This window comes from Lissotriton vulgaris, chromosome 3_1, assembly GCF_964263255.1.
Source record: "Lissotriton vulgaris chromosome 3_1, aLisVul1.2, whole genome shotgun sequence".
Classification (NCBI taxonomy): domain Eukaryota; kingdom Metazoa; phylum Chordata; class Amphibia; order Caudata; family Salamandridae; genus Lissotriton; species Lissotriton vulgaris.
In genome coordinates, this window is record NC_141689.1 from 835703697 (window position 1) to 835727848 (window position 24152).

At 45.8% G+C, this 24152-nt stretch overlaps 1 protein-coding gene across 1 annotated transcript in view; it reads left to right on the forward strand.

Moving 5' to 3' along the window:
- The window catches only part of LOC147727102 (solute carrier family 71 member 2-like), a 347082-nt gene that overhangs the window by 249841 nt on the left and 73089 nt on the right, over positions 1-24152 (forward strand). The window contains exon 9 of the mRNA XM_086961153.1: positions 8742-8854. Coding sequence (XP_086817279.1) covers positions 8742-8854 — 113 coding nt within the window. The remainder of the gene's footprint in view (positions 1-8741; positions 8855-24152) is intronic.

Consider the following 24152-nt stretch of genomic DNA (forward strand, 5'->3'; position numbering starts at 1 on the left):
TCAAGCATGTGAATATATAAAATATATTGGTGTGGGACAACTGGAGTTAATGGTAAGTAACTAATTTCTACTCTGGTCAGTCCTCTTTAGAGTTTAACTTTTAAAACATCAGTTTCTATATTATTGGAGTGCAGTCTCCTCTGCTTGCTGAGCTCTTATAAACCTGCTGCCTGAGGCATTGGAAACCCCTTTATTAGACTCTTGTTTTCTGTGCTTTTAAAGTCTATTTGCTTTTGTAGGGTTAGGGCTGGTGTTCCATTTAATAATGTAGGTACAAACATTTGTCCAAATGCTTTAATCAGAGATCTAATACATGCCTCCATACATATTGTTAATGGGAACTAAGCAGATTATAGTATAAGAGCCTTAGCAGAGACATGTTTTAAGTCGGGATTCGAGGACGGCATGAACATTAACACAATTCTTATATATTGGGAAGTCTCTGTCCTAGCCAGTCAACTATCTTGTAACCACCAGATATAATTTAGTGTCTGATTGGTAATGGTTTTATTAGAGGTTTTGGATTGCTGATAACAAGTTTAATCAGAAAGTAGTTTTCAGCTAGGATATTTAGCTGGCGCTACAGTCTTGCTGGTGTGTAATCTGTATAACTAAATCATCGGCCTACAAAAGAACATTACCATGCCATTCTCTTTCTTTCATCCGGAATACTCCTCCTGTAACCAAAGTCTTAAGGTGGTTGGATTAAAACAAAGCAAATAATAGGGGTTTCAAGACCCAGCCCTGTTTCATACAATTAACAATACTAATGTCAGTGAGCTGGCCTCTTTCACCTATTTGTATCTTGGTCCAAGGATCCATGTACAAGATTTTAACAAGGCCAGGATGCCTTTTGGAATGCACAGGCCCTGTAGTTTTCTTCAAAGACAAACCGATCAGTGTATCAAAAGCAGCAATAAGTCAGCACTACTCACATATAAATTACTCTCTATTGTATACGTTTATGCCATTTAGGTCAAGGAACACTTAATGTATAAACCTGGCACCAAGATTTTCTTTGCAATATATAGCTAATTGGAATTAGGACACATTCACACACCCATTCCTCAAATTCTAGCAATATATAATTTTACTAAAATGTTTTGCTGTAGAATCAAGCAAAGATAAAAGTTAATATGAGCTTGTATTAATTCCATCACCCCTCTTATTAATTGACTTGGTCATTGAACCATTCCAAGTGTGAGGAATAATCCCTATTTCTCTACATAAAAAGGGGTAAATACATTTATGACCATGTTTATTAGAGGATCAGTACCACGGGCTCAGCTAGAACTGGACAAAGTTTATTATGCTACATATGTATCTAAATTACATTTTTGGAGAAGATCTGTCCCATAGGAGTAACCCTTGCAGTTCATTTCAGTTGAGTCTGCAGCCCCAAACAGTGAATCAATATATTTTCCCGTCTCCCTGTATAGTGATATTGCCATGTTTGCTCCTCAGTCTTTTCCCCTGTTGCTATATAAATACTTCTATATCATTAGCTTCTGTAATTCCCTCTGAGTCCAGGAGTTCTTTCTGGCTTTTCTTTGCCCTCCTAATAATGGTTCTTTATTTTTATGCATACCCAGAATAATAAAATTATTTAATTTCGTCCATACCGTCCGAATATTCATAACATATATTTCTAAGTATGGTATAGTTAACTCTACTCTGCGAGTCAAACAAATAATTGACATTTGTTCCAAGTTTCAATCCAAGAGGTACTACATTGATTCTTTAATATAATGTGCAAATGTTGCTGGTAATTATGTATTTTGTTTCCTCTGTTTATATTAACATATTCAGAGAGCTCATCCAGGGCAGTATCCCAGTCGTACCCACATAGTTTACTTTTCCCTTCGAGATGTATAATTCATTATAGCAAATAGAACTGCCTTCTGCTTGATTATTTCATGAATATCAATAGTGATGTTCTCTGAAAGGTGTTCACGTTCTTCCTTTCAGTACTTAGCAAAGGGCCAGTTATCAACCATGAAGTAATCAATAGGACAAGGTAAATTTCTTCTAAAAAATTGTGAGCCTAGCTGGCCTATCACCATGTGTGTGACCATTACCAATACATTGCTCAGATGCTCTAAACTATTCCAATATAACTGGGTTTTTTAGAAGAAGCTTCTATTTCATAAATATGTTTGAGGTTTCAGAATGTATCCCAGTTGCCTCTGTCATTTTATTGATATTAGTGGTATGCACATATTTGTCGGGCATTCTAGTGTTCATATCTCCTCCAGAAAGTAAATGTGTTCCAAAGTACTGTTCTTTAATATTATTAGCGCTTTTTCAGGTTTCATTGATGGATCCATTTTAAAAGTGTCATGCTTCAAATATAAATTCCAAACAATGTTTTACACTTTAATACTGTCTTGCAAATTCACTTTTACTGCCATTATTTATTTTAGTTTTAAATCCAGTTTGAAGGTCACACTGCTTAACTGGGTGCTAACTAGAAAGGACAAGCCCCCATGACTTGACTAATCTGGCCAGATATTGCCAGAAAAAGAACTGAATCCATCTAGAGTTAGGGCACCATTCTTGAAATAGAATCGAAATTTGCCTAGCTATCGTAACGGTAAGTTTCAATTCTATTAAAGACACGGAGGCGAGGATTATTCTTTTCTTTCTTCGCAATTTATTATCATCAAAAAACACAGCAGCCTCAGAAAAGCTTCAAATAATGCTTAAACGCAACAACAAGAAGCATTTTTATAAAACATAAGAAAAAATCCATGGAAAAACTACAACTTTCATGAGTCCGTCAAACAGTCCAATCATAGTCCTTCCACTATGTCCACAGGGTCGAGATAATCAGTCCCTCCTCGCTCTTCCTCCTCTTTCTTCGCGCAGATTACGCTCTTCCATCATTGGTCTTGTTTTGAACCGCCATTCCCTAGTTGAGAAAAATGACAGCGTAAGCGTTGTAAAAGAAACTCCACTTACAGTCGTACAACAGAGGAACAGCATCAAAATCAACAAAGGCAAGTATGTATCGTAAACCTAGTTACTTACTGCCATACGGGGGGGGGGTTCGATCCCCGCGAACTCCTGGGTGGGATAATCCTCGCCTCCGTGTCCTTAATAGAATTGAAACTTACCGTTACGATAGCTAGGCAAATTTCGATTCTATGGCAGGACCGGAGGCTCAGATTATGCTAGTTTAAAGCTTACTTACCACCAACAGAGCAATATCCATCACCGGTTTAAAGTAAAACCTTTTGAACGTGGAATCCGAGGACCAATCAGCCGCTCACATTAAGTTTTCCAAACGAGCCCCTACAGAAAAAGCTTTGGAAGCCATCACTCCCCTGGCTGAGTGAGCTCCAAATCGCTTAGTATCAGTGCCCGCTTCCTGCATGACCCATCGCACCCACCTGGCAATGGTGGGGGAAGAGACTGCTTTGTGTGTTTTCCGAAGGGCAATCAATAATTGTTGCTCACCCGGGGGGCGAATGTCTAGAGTCATGTCCTCATATGCTTTCAAACATTGGACCACACACAATTTGGGCACGTCCACAAAGGCCGGGTACGATATAACACGAGACGCGGTCTTTGTGCGGCGTCCCACTGTGAAAGTCCCTCCTTCCGGGAGAAAACCCGGGCTGACACGTCCAGAGCTCGAATATCTGAGACCCTCCGGCAGGACACCAAACACAGAAGCATAGCAAGCTTTGCCGAAAGTTCCTTCAGAGATAAATATTTGTTAGGTTGCCAGGATAGAAAAAGGTTTAAAACCACATTAACGTCCCACAGGACCGAATACCGAGGTTTCGGAGGTAACGAGAGACAAATGCCTCGCAGGAGCCTACAAACAAAAGGGTGTTCCCCCACCGGTGAGCCCTCCACCAGATGGTGGCCCGCTGAAATAGCTGAACGCATAGCGTTAATAGTTCTGTATGCAAGGCCCTTGGTCGCTAATTCGGCCAGAAGGTTCAGGATGGGAACGATGCCCGTGACCAGGGGATCCATATCCCTTCGAAGACACCAATGCATCCACTTAGTCCAAGCGGATTTGTAGCGCTTCGCCGTACTGGCTGCCCAAGCCTTGGACAACAGGCCTTCAGCTGACCTTGAAAGGCCAGGGAGCGACCAACGTCGCCGGAAAGCCTCCATGCCATGAGGCGGAGAGAACCCTGAACGATGAGAGGATGCGGCTCTTGATCCGGATTGAGCAGGAGATGCGGAAGCTGGGGGAGTAGGATTGGAGAATCCCAAGAAAGTTCCAGTAGAACTGGAAACCAGACTTGAGACCTCCAGAACGGTGTGATCAACGCCAGCTCCACCTCCTGACGGCGAACCTGGGCCGCCGTCCGCACCACCATCGAAAAAGGAGGAAACGCAAAGGGTCTCTCTTGACCCCAATCCTGTAGAAAGGAGTCCGTGGCCTCCGCTAGAGGGTCCGGCCTCCAACTGAAAAATCTTGGAAGCTGATGATCCAGCCGAGATGCAAAGAGGTCCACGGTGAACGGTCCCCATTGATCGTTCAACCATTGGAAAACCCGAGTATCCAGCTTCCATTGGCTGAAATCCCGGAGATGCCTGGAGTGCCAATCTGCCACTTGATTGGCCTGCCTCGGTAAGTACTCTGCCGTCACTGATATGTGGTGTGCTAGGCAGTAGTCCCAGAACTCCTTCGCTTAATTCGCCAGAGATTTGGAACGTGGACCACCCAGGCGGTTGACGTATCGAACCGCCGAGATATTGTCCATCTTCAAGAGAACGCAGGATTTCGCTGAATCTTTGGTCCAGCATCGCACTGCGAAAGAGCCGGCCAGTAATTCCAAACAGTTGATGTGTAACCGTTGTTCGTCTGAGGACCACACTCCGCCTGTGGAGAAGTCCCCGCACCGGGCCCCCCAGCCCGATCGGCTGGCGTCAGATTCTATGACCAGGTCCGGGACAGACCCGAAGATCGCCCGACCATTCCACGCCTCCATGTGCGACAGCCACCATGACATCTCCTCCTTTACTTCCGCCGTGAGAGGCACCATCTGATCGTAAGACATGCCCCTTCGAAGATGCTGGACCTTGAGACGTTGGAGCGCCCTGTAATGCAAGGGCCCCGGAAAAATCGCCTGGATGGAGGACGACAGAAGCCCTACCACACTGGCCACTTGCCGCAGGGAAGTCCGGTCTTTCGCAATCGTCTGGCGTAGCGTATGCTGGATCTTGGCCATCTTCCGCGAAGGCAGACTGAGTGACGCTTCGACGGAATCGATGACAAAACCCAGAAAGGTAACTTTCTGAGACGGAACCAGAACTGATTTGGAACCGTTGATGGTGAAACCCAGACTCTGAAACAGCGAGACCCCCTGTTGGAGCTGAGATGTCAAGATCTTGGGACACTGAGCCATCAAGAGGATGTCGTCCAAGTAAACGATCATCCGAATGCCCTGCCCGCGCAGGTACTCGACCGCCAGATGCAACACTTTCGTGAAGCACCACGGGGCCGACGTGAGCCCGAAAGGAAGGGCGGTAAACTCGAAAACTCTGTCCTTCCAGCAAAACTGCAGGAAACGGCGGTGAGGGGGATGTATGGGAACCACCAGATAAGCATCCTTGAGGTCCAACCTCACCATCCAATCCCAAGGAAGGAGCACGTCCCGCAGGAGATGGATCCCTTCCATCTTGAAATGGCGGTAAACCAACCAACCGTTGAACTCCTTGAGGTTGATTACCGGCCGCTTGCCCCCATCCGCCTTGTCCACTAGGAAAACATTGCTGATAAACCCCGAGGTGTGACGCGTTGATTGACGAATGGCTCCTTTGCGAAGAAATTCGGAGACCTCCTCGTCGATCAATCGCGCGCCTGAGTCGGAGAAAACGATAGGACAAGGAGACCCCTGCTGAATGGGCACATCGTAAAATTCTATGTGGAATCCCCGAATAGTCTGCAAAACCCAGGCGTCTGCAATGAGTAACGCCCACGCCTCGTAAAAGGCCGCTAGACGACCACCAATGCGCACCTGTAATGCAGGTATGACACTCACCGTTTGAATTGTTGTGTCCGGAATTCTTCTTGAACCCTCGTCCACCGAAGCGCTGGCCTCTTGTAGGGTAGAAATTAGTGAAAGTTGCAGAGGTTTGGTATTGTCCTCTACCGGAGCCTTGCCCTCTATTATTGGCATTGAATCCGCCCCGGCCGGTCGAGCGGCCCCTACCACGACCGGCCTCTTGGGAGAAACATTGCTGGAAAACTCGCTTAATGTTGGACTGGGCCTTGTCCAAAGATGTAAAGGTGGCTACAAATTTGCCCAACTCCTTAATAAACGGCTCCCCAAAGAGCCCCCCTTGGGCGACTGTGCCCGCCTCCGAGGACACCAAATCCCCCAACTTTGGGTCTAGCTTGATCAACAGGGATCGCCTGCGCTCGGTTGACAGTGCGCAGTTGGCGTTACCTAGGAAAATTATGACACGCTGCGCCCAGTTCGATAGGACTTCGGGCGATATGGCCGTGCTCGTGGCCTTTGCCTCCTCAGCCATGTCGAGGATCTTTGTGGCAGGCCCCACCGCGTCCAGCAGTTTCTCTTGGCATGACCGCCAAGACCGGTCAATGCCCTTACGCGGATCTTTCATAAATTTCGCCAGGAGGGTGGCCATCTTGGCATCTAATTCCGGTGTTAAGGCCACCTTGCCATCCAACGTCGGGCCTCGGGCACTCCCCCCTCAGGCACCCTCTAGGGCTTCCGTAGGCGACTTGCCACAAACTTGGCCACCGCGTCGCCCGGCGTCCAGGCCGCTGACCGCGGATGCATGATCTCATCCGGGTCCAGCATGCCCGAACTGTCCCTGGGCAACTCCACAGCCGAGCCTGAGGGGCGCCAAGAGCGCACCGACTCCTCGTCGTCATCCGTGTCCGGAGAATCTGCGCTCGGAGACGGGGGAGCCGTCCCAGAGACCACTGAGGACTCAGGCGCCGGCAGCGGTGCAGGGGGGGCAGCTGTCGCCTTAGCTAAGAAAGCGTCGCGTAGACGCTCAAAGGCTCCTCTGTCCACCCCTGGCTCCGCCTCCGCCGCACTTTCCCTACACGGCCTCTTTGGGGCAGGTGGGCCCTCACCTGAGGGCCCCGGAAGAACCTGGGGCACCCCAGACTGGGCCTGCGCAAGTTTTGCGCACTCTTCAACTATGCGTGCTGAGAGACGGTTTTCCATGGGACCCACCACCTCAGCAACACAACGATAAATGGAACTGTCTACTGCCTGGTAGAATTCGTCATCATTCAAATAGGGGTGAAAGCCCTCTTCATAATAATCCCCCTGCTCCATGATATTACTGGGAGAGATTGAAGTTCTTATGCAACTGACCAATTCAACCCTCCTAAATGAAGGGTGTCCGTAAGATATGGGCAGACCAAAGGACCGCACTGACAACTTTTGGGCCTGAACACAGCAGGCAATCAGGGTGGCACCAGAACCCCTCAAGCGCGCTGACCCTCCTCTCTAGGACCGGGTCACACCGCCCCAGAGCGCGCTTCCACACGTTTACTTTGAATTTTTTCGTCAGAGACTGAACGCGCGGTGCAACCTGCCTGTCGGCAATCTCCGCGGTCAGGAACCGCACTACAGACCCCACAGGGCGTCAAAGGGAAAAAATCAGGCCAGAATACAGACCCGGGAGACTGGGCGTCCAAGGGCAGTTGAGGGCAAGGCTCCGTCGCTACCGGTACCTCAGCGCGGCTCCTCCGAATGAGGAGAGCGCGCCGAGGAGCCGGCGAGACGCAAGAGCTCCCTCTAGTGGTCGTTTGAGCACCGCAAGCAAAACGTGGCCAAAGTCGTGTGAGGGGCGAAGAACGCTCCCGCGACTACGGGACTCTGCAAGGCAAACAATACACAAGCACAGAGTCCCCCAAACCCACCCGCACTCAAACTGCCGGCGAGAACAGCACAACAAAAGCAGGAAAAATAAGTCTGAGGCACTTAACTGGCTGCGTGAGCAGCGAAGAAAGAGGAGGAAGAGCGAGGAGGGACTCATTATCTAGACCCTCTGGACATAGTGGAAGGACTATGATTGGACTGTTTGACGGACTCATGGGAGTTGTAGTTTTTCCATGGATTTTTTCTTATGTTTTATAAAAATGCTTCTTGTTGTTGCGTTTAAGCATTATTTGAAGCTTTTCTGAGGCTGCTGTGTTTTTTGATGATAATAAATTGCGAAGAAAGAAAAGCATAATCTGAGCCTCTGGTCCTGCCATAGAATTGCATTTTGAAAGTTGTAATTTGTGTACTCTAACCTATGTGCAAATCTAAATACATTCCAAGATACTATGTCCACCATCCCTAGGCCCGCGTCTTCTTTAGGAATGCTTCCCAATTGCTCTACTGTTTTTGTGAGTGCACTAAATTAATTTGCGAATTTGTACATTCATGTGTACGCTTAATAAACCTTTCCTTTTCCAATATTTCTTGCCAAACATTTGTATTAAAAGGAGGGAGATGTAACCACTATTTAAATAATTTCGGGGGGAAGGACATGAGAACGTTAGATGACTCAAACTTTTAGTTGAGTCTCAATGAATGACTTTCACTTAGTAGTTTGTCTTAGATTAAATTTAAAATGTACTTCAAATTATAACTAGGTTTAAAGATACATAGCCGTTGTGCAAGTCAGTTTTCAGAATCCGACATAAAAACTTGATGCAGCAAGTGTGATGTGCGTCATTGATGTTGGACCTGGATATGATTTTACAGTTTAAAATGATTTCCCATCTTTCCTGCCTTTTGCAGACTGTGTTTCTCAGTATCCTGATGAGATCGATTGGGAGCAAGAACACTGTCCTCCTCGGCCTCGGGTTTCAAATGCTCCAGCTGGCCTGGTACGGTTTTGGATCCCAGCATTGGTAAGCACGCAACTACAGTTGGACAGGACGTATTATTTTGTTCTGTAATAGGTAGACACTTTTGAGCCCGAAAGCATCTTTTCAGGTTTCAACAGGTAAAAGTTTGAGCTATGTAAATAAAACTCTTTACAAGAATTATCACCGTACCACTGATATACCGCTTTTTAAAAATTAGTAAAGCTACTTTACACCCGTATTTGTTGATTTGTTTGTGACTTTAACTCTCAAAAGATAAAGAAAGATGTCTACATTTGTAATGGTTTAGTTGCTCTACTAGCATGTCCATCTTTAAATTCAGTCGTTTAGTAAAAATGCAACAGTTCTGCAGGTAAAGGAATTCTACCTAAGCTGAAAACAATATGACTTCAGCTAGGCAGCAGCAATCTCTAAGTATTGGAGGTGTTCTATTGCAAACGTGGAACACATGTGAGTGTATATTGGGATGCACCATAAGTGCTTCATTTCTCTTTTGCTTTGGATGGAATTCCGTGCATTCTGAAAGCTTTTCCCAGAACTGTATCATCTGTGTATATGCAGGAGAGCTGTTGGTGGACCCTACAACCGAAAATGGGACCTTGCTCTCTAGGGGCATACTCAGTGGAGCTGGGGGGCAAAAGCAGGGGTGTTGCTTTGCTGTGCAGGGAACATGCAGCCCAGACTGGAATTGAAGTACATGTCTGGGCACATGCCTGAATAGTGGTGCTTAACTAATTCTGTTGGTTAATGGACATGTGGCAACGAAAAGTTTGAAAAGGCATGCAAAGTGCCTAAATTCTCTGGGATGACAAAGGGGAAAGGCAGTCAGTGGGGCAGTGATGAGAACCTGGGACAGTCTGCCAGAATCGAGCAGGGTGCACCTGATGCTTCTTCCCATTTTCCTGTGCTGACACTGTTGAGCAAGAGGGGGGTCTTGCTTTCAGAAATGATAAGGAGAGAGCGCTAGGAGAAAACGATCTTCCTTTCGGTGCAAACAGGGTGTCTAGATTGGCAGTGATTCCCTGGTTTTACACGTGCATTCCCTCTTTAGACATTGGTTCTCTTGGCAGTACTTTACAGTGCTCATCCAGTGGTTCTTAAGATGTGTGCTGGCAGGTTCTTTGCTTTCACGATAGTCAACATTATTTTTCCTTCGCTAAAAAAATAACAACTGGCTTTCTTTTGACAGTCTGCCTGCTTATATATTCAATTAGTTGCTTTTGGGGACAAACTAGTCTCTCGCAGTGAGTGAAACATTTGAATATTTTGGGTAACCAATCAAGTTGAAGTGAATCTTTGTGCAAGCTCATTTCAAATCAAGGCAATGAACAACAATGTTGCCAATTTTACCAATTTCATTAGGATAGCAGCCACCCCATATTACTAATTGAAAATGCATACTGCTTTCAGTCATCCTGGAACAAAGAAATGCTCTTGACCTTCGACTCACCTATGTCAGAGATGACGGCAGGTGAGTTGGATAGGAAGCATGCACATCTATTTTGATAAGGAAATAGCAATTGCCACATACATGAAGGTGGTCTTTGTAACTGCGCTTTTTTAGTATGTGTTGTTGTAGATAATAATATTAATAATAATAAAAACATTTATTAAGCGCCTGAACACACTAAAACAGTGCGTCTCCGCGCTAAGATGCGGTCCAACACCAAGAGCCAACAGCAGGCCACGGAGAGGAGGGGGACTCAGAGAAGAAGAAGCTATTCATCCGGAAATAAGTGAGTCTTCAGTTTCTGCCGGAACCTGGATTCCGACGGCTCCATGCGCAATTCGACAGGAAGGTCATTCCATAGTTTGCTGGCCAGGAATCTAAAAGAACGACCTGCCATCCGCGTTTTATATATGCGAGGAATCGTGAACTGCATACTGCCCATAGATCTCAAAAGTCGCCTAGGGCGATGGATGATTAGCAACTTTTGAAGATAGGCCGGACCCCTGCCATGTGCAATACGATGACTAAAACACAAGGCATTAAACCTGATGCGTTCCCTCATAGGAAGCCAGTGCAGGCGCTGGAGTGCCAGTTTACCTGAAGACCTTCTCGGTAGCTTCAGCACAAGCCTGGCCGCGACATTTTGAACGCATTGTAACTGGGTCAATCCCCTTTTACTGAGGCCGCACAGCAGGACGTTCCCATAATCAAGATGGGACGTAACCAATGCGTGGACCAAAGTTTTACTATCTTTCATGGGTAAGAGATCCAAGATCTTCCGCAGGATTTTCAAGATGCCATTGCATCTCCCTGCTATCTTACCTATGTGTTGGGAGTAAGTAAGCTTGGAATCCAAGAGAACACCCAAGTTCTTCACAGTGTCAGAGGGGATCGGGGTAGGACCCAGATCAGTAGGCCACCAAGCTGATGACCAGATTGAAGATGAAGGGCCAATCACAAGCAGTTCTGTCTTATTGCCATTGAGGCGTAGACAGTTATACTTCATCCAACTTGCTAATGCCACAAGACACTCCGTGAACTTAACGGCCGCCTCAACTGGGTTTGTGAGATAAAGTAACCACCAGTTGCGTATCATCTGCATATGATACGATATCCGCCCCATACGATTCCACCAGCCTGGCCAGAGGTTCCATGTAGAGATTAAACAATACATGACTTAAGATGGAACCCTGCGGGACACCTTGGTTAAGAATTCGGGGAGTGGATTTGAAGGGGGGACAATGTATTTGGAATTGTCGATCCGCTAGGAAGGAGACCATCCATTCATATGCCGGGCCGGCCACTCCAATTCCCTCAGACGAGCTAGCAGTCTCGGGTGCGACACGGTATCAAATGCCGCACTTAAGTCCAGCAATATCAAAACGGCGGCTGACCTTCATCCGCTTTCTGATGAAGCAGTTCAGTGGAAAACAGGAGGGCAGATTTAGTCGAATACCTTGCCCTAAAGCCAGACTGGGAGGGATGTAGAAGCTGGTTATCTTCCACATAATTAACCAACTGATTGTTCACCAGTTTTTCCACCACTTTAGCACAGAAAGGCAGAAGAGAAATGGGCCTAAGATTATCCAGGTTAGAAATGCTTAAAGCGGGCTTCTTTTTAATTGGTACAACCTGAGCAAGTTTCCATTCCGCTGGTACTAGATTTTCTTGAAAAGAAAGAGAAGCCAGATTACCTATATAACTTGCTAGGAGATGAACATGATTCTTAAGGATCCTCGTGGTGCCACAACCAGAGGGGAACCTGACTGAATGGTCAAGATTAGCTTAGTCAGTTCCTCCTGTGGGGGGACCATAAACTCACTGAGCCCTGGGTTTGGAACCGATCCAATGACAATATCCCTGGCCGATGTTTTATCAGATGTTCCCTGCACAAAAGACACATAGATCCTCTCCACCTTATGTACAAAATGATCATCTATGGATTTGCATGTTTCAGTAGAGATATGGTCTTGGTGAGAACCGTAAGCTCCTTGTATATAGAGAAAAGCTCCTTTGAGGAGTTATCTGCGGATTCTATCATCTCTTTGAAGAATAACCCTTTCGCCTTATTGATGCTCCTATGGTACTCCTTCAGACTACTCATGTATAGCTCTTTCAAGCCAACGTCATAGTCTTTGCGCCACAGTCGTTCAGGTTTTTTACATCTGGCTTTTTCGGCACATAAATTCTCGTTATACCAGGGCGAGAACTTCGTCCTGCGAGCTGGAGCTTTATGAGTCCAAGGGCCACCTCATCTAAGGCTTTTGATACCCAATCCTCATACTCCTTCCATGCTTCCTTAGGAGTTTTACTGAGAGGCGGTTTCCCTAACCTAAGCATGGATTCAAAAGTTTCCTGACTAAAGTTGGTCCATTTCCTACGCTTACTTGCAATAGGCCGCTTAGGTGAATGCCCTTTAGGTCCTCCAGTTATATTAAATGGAATAAGGTAGTGGTCTTACCATGGTACTCTGATAGAGGGGAGCACCCTGATGCCATCCGAGTTAGAGAATATGGGGCCCAGCAAGTGACCCGCCTAATGCGTAGGCATCTCATTCAAGAGAGTCAGCATAAGGGATTTCAAAGAGGATATCACACATTGCGCCTCTACGCATTTCCTATCCTCAAAATGAAGATTAAGATCCCCTAATAAAATTAATTTATTATGGCGTAGGGCCAACTGAGTCACCAGTTCCAATAGGCTATCGGCGAACAATGAAGAGCCCCCAGGGGGGCGGTAGATGAGATATCCCATGATCGTGCATTCCGGTGAGATTTTAATTGAGAAAAGCCCCGCTTCACAGTTACTTATTTTTAATGGCTCCAAAGAGCATTCAAACTTGGTCTTAAATATCAATGCAATACCTCCCCCTCTTTGGACTCCTCTATCAATTCTCAATACGCTGTATTCTAAAGGAAGGGCCTCCAGGAGCTCAGGTGACGATGATTCGTCTAACCATGTTTCAGTTAGAAACATAAAATCTGCCTGATAATCAGTAAGGACATCATGGATGTCTAAGCTATATTTTTTTAAAAGATCGACAATTAAGTAGGAACCCCTTTAATAGATCCTTGTTGTTCCCAATTGCCGAGGCAGCAGCAAGGTTAAGATGACAGGTCTTACACTTCAGCACCCCACTTCCAGGTACAATACTATGGTTACAAGTGGTCTTAATAGGAAAGCGCAAATTGAGCAATTGCTCACCTGAATATCTGATGGTATTAGACGGTAGCCTCGAGGTCATGGTAGTAGGACTCCTAGCCCCTAGCCGCGATCGGTTGCGGACAGGCGCAGACGGGCCCGTCCTGCTGACTAAGGGGTCGATTTCGATGTGGTTGAGCCTATCTGCCATTCGGAAACAAGCCAGTAATCTTAAGGGTGGCGCTTTTGGCCTGAGGGATTACGATGGCCGATTCCCACAGCCGTTCGGTGCCGACCTTTCTGACACAGAAAGGCTGTTGGAATCAGAGTTTGGGGGCCCCCAGCAAGGCCCACAAGAGTGCAAGGCTGAGGCTGAGGATGTGCCTATGATGCCCCCCTGTTGATCCCTGCACTCGGCGGCAGGCACCTTCAGGTGCCTGCTACCGGGTGCAGGGATGAAAAGTACCCCAGTTCTTTACAATGAATAGGTGTGTGAACGAACAGTGTTCGGTCACATCCTAATTCCAGGTTTGGGGCCACCGACAGGAGATCGGTCCGTCCCAGTTCCAGATCGACGCCGGACAGACTCAGGTCTGTCTGACATCGAAATCTGCCCCGAAGTGTAGAGTTTGAAATAATACAACTCATTTACTTCAAGAATTGAGTGTTGGTTTGGGGAGAAACTAGTGATCAGGTAGCAGAAAAACAAATGCATCTGCACACAGACTCCACCTTGGTTTTTTTTTTTTTTCCTGCCATTGGGTCCAGAGCTAAACTTCAGTCGCAAAAGGAAACTTTGGATTTTATGGTCGACCTACAGTACGGGAAAGTACAAAAAAATATTTTACTTTAACAAAGCTCCGGAAGTGAATCGCTTTAGCATCCATGCCTGACGACCAACAACCTGGGCTTTTCTTGAAGTCGAAACATAGCGAGCTGTATGGTTTGTCAGCATTTTCAGCCTATAATGCCTCCAGTGTGTTTAAAGTTCAGAATGAGATATTTTCAGAGGTTTAAGAAGATATTAATGCCAACGAAGACATTCATGCTACCAGGATAAGGAGACCTAATTCTGATATAAAAGGGGTCTGATTACGATTATGTTTTGGCATCGATTTAAACCTCAGGATACAAAAATACTATCCATGGAGAGATGCTCCAAAACACATCACGTTCAACAGTGTGCGAGCAGACTTACTCCCAATCCCGACTACAGTTTTAGGAAAACCAGGGTCCTCTGAAACACAAGAAGAATTGTTCCTGAAAAATGCCTTCTACTTCGAAGGAAGACCATCCTCAAAAGACTGCCTCTGAAGACGCATACTGCTTCGACAGAGCCTCAATTCCACACTGTACTTCAGCTCAAGAAACAGAGCTAAAACGTATTCTGGATGATTGTTTCCCCTATACACATGATATAGGAGATTTTTAATAAAAACATGTTTACATTGATCCTCACACAGGTCACAGCAAAGAATCAGAAGGATGTGATCAGGCCCACGGACCTACACATATCAAAAAATCCTTCCTCGCAGAATTCAACACTTCTCTTCCAGGAGATCCTCATCAAAGCCATAAGCACATGAATATTCGCGCCCATGCGCGGGACCCCGGAAACACAATCCTATATGTGACAAACATATATGTATCTCTATATATACAATAAAAAAGCAAATGCAGCCATCCATACCCTAGAACTGACTAATGCTGTAAGGACTTACCTGTATATCATAAGCAATACATTAAAAACCAGGGAAAAAACAACAGCAAAGCCTGTTTGAAACTGTTTTAATGCTTAGCACTTAGCACAATCCCATAGATAGGACGGAAAGCATTGACAGATCACAGGCTTCATTGCAGAAAACATGGCCCAAAAAGGCTGAAAAGCTAACTTATGGCAACATAGCAATAAACTGGCACCGTTCCTTTAAGGCAGCCATGACCCCCAGCTTCCCATCATGCCTCAGGGGTGAAAGTTAGGTCAGTTGTTCTTTCCGGCTCCTTCAGGAAGGACCCTGGTTACCTAGTTCCACTACTTTCTGATTTTTGTCAGAAATAATCTTCACTTTTCTGGAAAATTGTGCCTTACTTCGACGTTTTACGTCTTAGGAAGTAAGGTTCTGTCTTTTTTTGACCGGATTTGGAATTTTTTCCACTCAAATATGCCATCTCCTTTTGACCCCTGCCCTTCTTGTGGAAAAAAGAAGGCCAGATCAGACTCTCATGAAGTCTGTATACTTTGTCTCAAGGACCATGTTCCCAAGACTTGCCCACATTGCCTTTATCTAAGAGGACTCTGAAAGACTGGCAGAAAAAGAGAAAACTTCTTCCAGAGGCAGGTCACCGGTGAGGAAGGACTCCCAAAGGGCTAGATCTCCTTCTAGGAGCAGGATTCATCACTCTTCCTCTTCAGAGTCGGGCTCGGTGCTGAAAAAGCTACCACCGGTGGGTCATATGTCCAAAAGAAGACCGTCAACGGCGGGCTTGCCGCCAAGAGAACACAGACATTCAGGTACATCAATATATTCATATGCTAATCAAAGGGGAAAGGATCACTTGTCCTGCTCAACCTTAGGTATGCAGGACTCACAAAGGGTGTCCCAGTAAAAAGACCCTCATGCACGTGATGGGTATGGTGGTTTTGAAGCGGTATATCTTGGTTCTCCGCTTATAGATCACGTGTGTGCATAATCATTAGGTCTATTTGGTTATGCAGCCTCCACGCGGAGGTTCTTACCCAAGGTTGGTGCAGTAGTGAGCCAGAGATAAAAATTGTTAAAAAACCCAAAAGTCAGAGATTCACAACTTTATTCTGTCTGGTTTTGGGTCTGGTAAACTCTATTATAGTGCATCTTGTGAACTGGATAATGAGTAGTAGTTGCACTTAGAGTAACGAAAATGGAAAAATAGGGGGGGTTGTTAAAAATTGGTCGACATGTTACTGCCTCTGTTGCCTGAATTCTAGGGCTTACGGGCATTCATCAGGACCGTTAGTGAAATAACGTGATGGGATATATAAATAAAGTGCCCAAAAAGTGAAAGAAAAAGGTTATTAACCTGTTCCTTTGTTATGGAGGTCTTATGGTACCTGTAACGAGTAAACACAAGTTTGCAACACGCATACAGGGAGGGGAATGTGGAGGGACACACGCTGAGCAATATTTGCTTCTCATTTCTATCAATTGATAGACATAAAACAACTAAAAAATGGCAATACTTTATGTGACCGGTTTACATCTATGGCAATGTCAACTCTCTCTTATGCTTTCCTTGCTCATGCAATTGACTGCAGCATGCTTCTAAAATGAAATCTCATGCATGTGTTGGCAAACAGTCGTTATCGGTATCGGTAGTGATTGTGCCTATTAATTCAAGGGGCACTCGTCGTGTTGCGAAGTTCATACAAGTGACATGGTGATTACGGTAGGTCTAACTTATCCGTGCGTGTTCCTCCTTAGTGAGGCACTCAACTTCGTGTTTATATCGTGACTAGAACAGACACCGTGTATTTGTTCGTATACTAGGGGTTAAATGGGTGGCCGCACTGGTAATCACCGCCGCTGCTCGGGGTCATTTCATAGAATTTTACCTCGCGCAATAGTTTTGCACACTCCCTTCAGTTGGTAGAGCTCTTGGACTGGGCTACAGAGGGTAAATAGTAAAAAATAGGAATAGTTAAGGGGGGCGTTGCTGAATACTTGCGATTTTGTAGAGGACGCTTTCACGATGTGTTGATCACGCTACCTATTGCGTCCGATCCTCAGCTTCCCTGTGTGTGCGCTGTTCTGCTCTTACCGAACCGGAAGCAGTTGGTGTCGCTTCTGGGTCGTTTTTAATGGGCGGTGATTGTATTGCTAGAGATCTCCTATTGGTCCAATCACGTTGTTTACAGAACGTGGGGGAGGAGCATTCCCTATAGTTCCGAAAATATCGGTAGTATGGAGGTAATTGCCAAATTCCCCTTAGGTGACTCTATGATCTGGCCGATATTATTTAGTAGAGCGGCAGTATTTTCAGTTAGTTATTTTTAGATATTGAGACCTTATTCCGTGGATTGTAAATTAATACGTTGGTGGTGTTTATGAGATATTCAGCCTCCAGTTGTGTTCTCGGGGTAATATAATCTCATATATAGGAAATTCCTAGGTGATGGGCGCTGTTCGGGGAAGCAATAGCCTGTCGTAAGTTTCATGGATGTTTTCATGCATTGATCATAAAAATGGTGTGTCAGACTTGTAATGTCCCCGTGGGTTCGTAAATATACGTGGGATTGTCAGGTCATTTGGAGACATAGGGAGGAATTAGCTCTGGACTCAATGCAGGATGATTATTTTCTTGCAAGAGACAGCCAGGGTATATTGTCATTCAGTCCTTCACTGTCAGTTTTAAGTCTGTGTACCCATCTTTGCTCCTTTTCAAAGAGGGTTTTTTCCGCATTATGGTCTTTGTTCGGTAAGGTTTCAAGAATCACCCATTGTAGATCATGTACAGTGTGGCCTTTTTCTAGGTAGTGGGTAGCCATTTTGGTGGTGCTCTTCTTACATTTTACGTTGCTCCTGTGCTCACCTATTCTCTGCTTTGCTCTCCTACATGTCATCCCAATGTAATTCATTTTACACGGACATGCGATCATATATACAACATGAGTTGTATTGCAGTTGGTGTGATTGTTCAGGGTCCATTTGAAATTAGGTAAGAGTTGTATTTCTTTTGTTGGTCTTGTGAGACCACAGACAGAACAGGAACCGCACGGGTAATGGCCTGTCACTTTTGGGTTGCCCCACAGAGTAACATTCTCTCTGGGAATTTTTGGGGCTGGTCTCGTATGGACTAGAATATCTTTTAGATTCCTGCTCCTCCTGTTCGCGAACCTTGGTTTGGGCCAAGTAAGGTTACCTGATGTCAGTATTTGCCAATTTTTATTGACAATTTTTTTGATGTTTGTCATCGAACAGTACGTGGTGACACATGTTAAGGTTTCCTCTTGTGGTGTCTTTGGAGTGCTCTCCAGTAGTGCATCTCTATTCTGATTCCTAGCCCGTTTTTTACAGCTGGCAATGATTTTTTTCGGGTAGTCTCGGGCTTCTAGTTTTTTGCAGAGGTCATTGGCTTGTAGTTTGTATTCTGAAATGTTGCTACAGTTCCGCCGTAACCTGAGAAACTGGCTGTATGGTAAGTTTTCTCGTAGGGGTCTTGGGTGGAAGCTGTTAAAAGACAGAAGGCTGTTTTTCGCGGTTGTCTTGAAAAAAGTCCGTGTCTGGAGAGTGTTAGCTTCAGCATAGACAGTTACGTCTAAAAAGTCAATGCTCTTTTTATCTGCACAGTATGTGAACTTCAGTCGTCCTTTTGGTTTAGCCACGTATGGAACTCTGATAGGTTCTCTTGGTCCCCTTTCCAGATGACAAAAATATCATCAATGTATCGTTTCCAAAACAGTTTACATTGATGATAAGGGTTGTTGGTTTGGTTAAAAATGTGGGTATCTTCAAAAGTAATCACATACAACCCTGCCACGCTCGGGGCAAATGTACTGCCCATCGAGGACCCGTGGCATTGTAGATACAGAGTGTCTCTGTATTGAAAAAAGTTCTCCATGAGAGCCAGTCGACAGCATTCCAGGACAAAATGTCTGGGAGTTTTGTAGGACCAGGTGGTATTGAAAAGTATACTTTCGAGAGTTTCCATTGTTTTCTCCTGAGGTAGACTGGTGTAAAGGCTTTCTACATCGAACCCCACCAGGAGCATAGTGTCCGGTGAGTATTCGATGTGTTGTAGATGGTTCAAAAGGTCCCTGGTATCTTTAAGATGTGTAGGAGTTATTTGGACAAGTGGTCGCAGATACTGATCAGCGAACTCAGAAAGGGGTTCAAGAATTGAACCTATGCCGGACACGATTGGGCGTCCAGGTGGTGGTACTTGTCCCTTGTGGGTCTTCGGTAACGAATAGAAGTAAGGGGTACGTGGTGTGGTCGTCCTGAGGTAATCCCCTTCTTTCTTTGAGATCCAGTTGTTGGTCTCCTTCTTCTATCATCATTGTGATGGTCCTTTGGAGTCTCGGTGTAGGGTCTATTGTAAGGATCTTGTAGAATTTTTCATTTGACAATAGGTCCATACATTGTTGGTTATATCCTGCATTGGTCAAGAGGACAATGCCTCCGCCTTTGTCGGATGGCTTTATGACTATGTCATGGTCACTTTTTAGGGCATTCAGGGCCAATTGTTCGGATCTCGTGATATTCTGAAATGGTTTTTGTACAGCGTTCGCTAGTTCCTCAATGCCCTTGAAGACTGCTTGTTCAAATGTTTGTATCTCTATTGGTACCTGAGAGTTCAATGGGCAGAAAGATGACTTCTTTTTTAAGGTTGTGTCTCCTTCTTTGTTCGGTGGTTGACCTCCTTGAAAAAAAGCTTTCAATTTTAATTTGCAGCAGAATTTGGCCATTTCATATTTTGTTTTGAAAACGTCTGGTTTTGGTGTGGGAACATATCCCAGACCTTTGTTGAGTACACTTGTTTCATCTTCTGACAGGACCCTGTCTGTGAGATTCACGATGAGGGATTCGTGGGTGTTCCTGTTTTGGCTTTTGTTACGCTCCTTGTCTGGACCTGTCTGGTTTGGTCTGACCAGGTCACTCCTCTCCTCTGTGTTCTCTCGGATGTCCAGCCATTCCCTAAAAAAGAAATGCGTTGTTGGAAATTCTGCCCTCCATGCGGTTGCATTTGCTGGTTCATCATCTGAGGGCCTTGGAAGTATGGATTCATCCAGCCTTGGAAGTGTGGGTTGTAAGGTTGAAAGGGCATCCCTGGATTGCCCATTTGGAGAAAAGGGGGGCGCCAGAAGTTGCGTCCACGTCGATTTCCTCTTTTGTACTGCTGATTATGTTGGAAATTATTGGAGTTGTTAGTTCCTTGGTCTGAGCTGATGCTAGAGGTACATATCTGAACCATAATTGGAAGCATTGTCGTCTATTTTGTGATCTTTGCTACTGTAGGGGTGTACCTTTTCAATAGAGAATTTCTTGAGTTCTTTTGCAGCTTGGTCTGTATCAGATATTCATGAGAATCACTCATTTCTTTGTTTATTTCATCTAATTTTGTTTTGTATATAGTGATGTTGACCGTGTTGTTTATTTTTGTTTCCAAGATTTGAATTTTCACTGTTAGTTCGTCTGTCAATCTTGTAGCTGTTTTTATGATAAGGACTAGGTAGTCCCTGGTGCATTTCCATGACATGGCAGACCAGTCCTTTCTGAATGCCAGATCTTTTAGGAAGATCCTTGGTGCATTGGTAACCCAAAGTCCTCTTGGTGCCGCATTTACCCTCAGGTATTCTGTCATAATTATTCCGTGTACAGCAGTTCTTACTTGTTCCTTTTTTAATTCCGTTAGTTCATCCCATTCTGTAGAGCTGGAAAGAGTTTGAGTGAGGTCACTGTTCACAAATGGCGCCGGTCTCGCAAGTATTTCATCGATCTCTTCTATGGAATAGCTTAATCCCAAATTCTCTGCCATTATCAGATATTAATGGTAAAAGTTCGGATGCTTGTGATCCAAACTTTAGTGGAGACTCCCACAGCTGTGCGCTACTGATAATCTTCTAATCAAAAGTGGGGGAGGTATATATTCACCGTTGACGTCGAAGAATCGCAAACCTTCACTGTTGTCAACCCGGCGACGATCGACATCTAGGAGCAGAAGCCCTCCGCAGTCGTCAACTCAGCGACTATCGGCGTTGAGGAGCAGAATTTCTCTGCCGTCATCAACCCGGCTACGATCGGCGTCGACGATCAGGAGCCCTTCGCCGTCGTCAACCAAGTAATGATCAGAGTCGAGGGGCAGAAGTCCACCTCTGTCATCATCTCGGCGTTCTACGTCGAAGGTCCTCCGCCGTCGTCAACTCTGCGACAATCAGCGTCGAGGATCAGAAGCCCTCCGCCATTGTCATCTCAACGACGATCGGCATTGAGGATCAGAAGCCCTCCGCCGTCGTCAACCCGGCGACGATCGGCGTCGAAGAGCAGGAGTCCTCCGCCGTCGTCGGCTCGACAACGTTCGGCGTCCAGACACAGAGATACTCCGACGTCGTTGGCGAGAAAATCGACGTCGAGGAACAGAAAATCGACGTTCAGACCGGTTCCAACACCTGGCCAGGAATCAAGGTCGAGAAGGAGGTCAAGGTTGGCATTGAGAAAGGCTCCGTCAGAGCAGGTCATACACTCTACGTCGAGGCCCACATCAGTAAGGTCTGGAGAGGGTTCTGTGGTTTTGGTGACCGAATCAGCGTCACGGCACTCATCCTCTCACTCCTCTAGATGTCGCTTACCAGAACGTTCACCATCTGCATCCCCAGAGCGGCATTCAGAAAGGTCGCGACATGGATCACCTTCATATCACAGGGGGGCCTCCCCTTCTGTTCGCTTATCTCCGAGATGGCTCCTTCCCCACCATCACTGGAGCAAAAATCCTACAGGAGCATCGCGACGAGAAGAGGAATAAACCAGCCCTCTCCACAGATCGCCTCTGCAACAATTATTGCAAGAGGTGGATAGATCACCTTCAACTATAATTAGGGACCGTACTGGCAGACCGCGAGATCGCAGACCGTCCAGTTCCCATCGCAAAAGGAGAAGGTCTCCCTCATGGTCTTCCTCCTCCACTCGTTCCTCTAAAAGGGACTATTCACCCACCCTATCGGATAGTCCTCTATCAAGAGTATCTCCGATAGATGACATAAATACATACTATGTGCTTCAGAGAGGAGCTCAAAAACTGAACATTGAGATGTCAACTCCTCAGGTTGCAACAACGGTGATTTTTGAGATGTTACATCAAAAATCTGTGTCTCGACCGTTGCTCCCTCTGATTCCTGGTCTTCTGGAACCAGTAATGGACATTTACCTACCTCCGTCAACAATTAAGGTTGCACCGGCTAGAATTCAGAAGAAGTACAAGCCGGCAGGAACAGACCCTGCATTCTTGAAATCAGATCCGCCTGCAGATTCTGTTATCATCGCAGCGACAAGAAAAATGCACGCAGTTGCAGCGTCTTCATCAGTCCCTCTGGACAAAGAAAGTAGTGCCGAGGACTCTTGGGGACGGAAGGTTTGCGGGTCTGCAGCGTCATCGCTAAAAGTATCTTGCGCAGCAGCTTTATTAGGCCGCTATGACAGAACCTTATGGGACTCCTTGGAACGTTTCAAGGAAAGCTTCCTAAAGAAGATCAGAAGGATTTTGAGGAGGTCATCACGGAGGGATCCCTTGTGGCCAACCAGATGATTAGCACGGCAGCACATGGTGCTACTCTATCGGCACATTTGTATGCGCATGGGATTTGCGTTAGGAAGTCGGCTTGGTTAAGACTAACAGCTCTTAAACCAGATGCACAACAGAGGATTTTTATTCTTCTTTTTTCTGCCTCCTCCCTGTTCGGCCCCCACTCCGATGAGTTGATGGCTAGGATAAAAACTGAACTAGACACTCTCAAGGAGTTGGGATTACAAAAGAAGGAAGAATTCAAACGGAGATACAGACCCAACCAGCGCAAGGGCTACCAACAGAGGGTTCAAACCCCTCAATGGTCCTAAAGCAAAAACCAGAACAAATCACAGTTCCAAGGCTGTAAGTCGAACAGAGTTATAGGAGGTCACCAGCAGCAATCCTCTAACACAGCCATAGCAGCAGGGAAGCAATGAGCAGGAGCTTCCTCTGGCGCCGTTGCCCACTCCAGTGGGAGGAAGTGTATTACATCATCTGAAAGAGTGGTGCAACATAACAAAAGATCGTTGGGTGCTCAATATACTGCGTAATGGATATGCACTACTTTTTCGTGTGCCTCCAAAGGACATTCCAGCTACTTAGGCAGGAGGTGATAACCCTTCTACGAAAAAAGGCCATATAAGAGGTTCCTCCTGCTCCGTGAGGGAGGAAGTTTATTCCAGTTACTTTCTTGTGCCAAAACGAGATCAGGAGCATAAATTCAGACCTATCCTGGACCTTCGACTGCTGAACAAGCTCATCTTGAAAGTGTTGGCGCTTCATCAAATATGTTCACATCTGCAAGCAGGAGATTGGATTTGTTAGATGGACCTCCAAGACGCGTACTTCCACATACCTATTGTGCCACGTCATTGCAAATACCTACGATTCGTAGTCTGCAGCCAGCATTATCAATTCAAGGTCTTGCCCTTTGGGCTGAAATCTGCCCCACGAGTCTGTACCAAGTACATGGCAGTGGTGATGGTGGCGGCTCTGCACAGAAGGGGTCTGTTTGTTTACCCTTACTTGGACGATTGGCTCCTGAAAGTAAGGAACGATTTTCAAGTTTGCCTGATGCTGCTCCGCAGGCTGGGTCTTCATGTGAACATGCAAAAAATCAGTTCACTGGCCTACCCAGACAATCCATTATTTGGGCTCCACTCTGAATTCAAGCGTAGCAAGAGTTTTTCCTTCGGAGGAGAGACTTTCTTCGATGCAACAGAAGTGCAAGACTCTTCTCCAGACAGATCTCCCAACGGTCCGGCAAGTGGCATCTCTGCTAGGATCAATGGCCTCTTGCATATTTCTCATTCACAACGCCAGACTGAGAATGAGGCCTTTGCAGCAGGACCTGGAGGACAAGTGAAACCAAGCATCAGGTCACTGGGAGGATTATATTGTGCTCTCTCAAGCAATGAAATCGTCCATTCTATGGTGGACTCGACCGAAGAACCTCTTGATGGGAGTCCCCTTCCA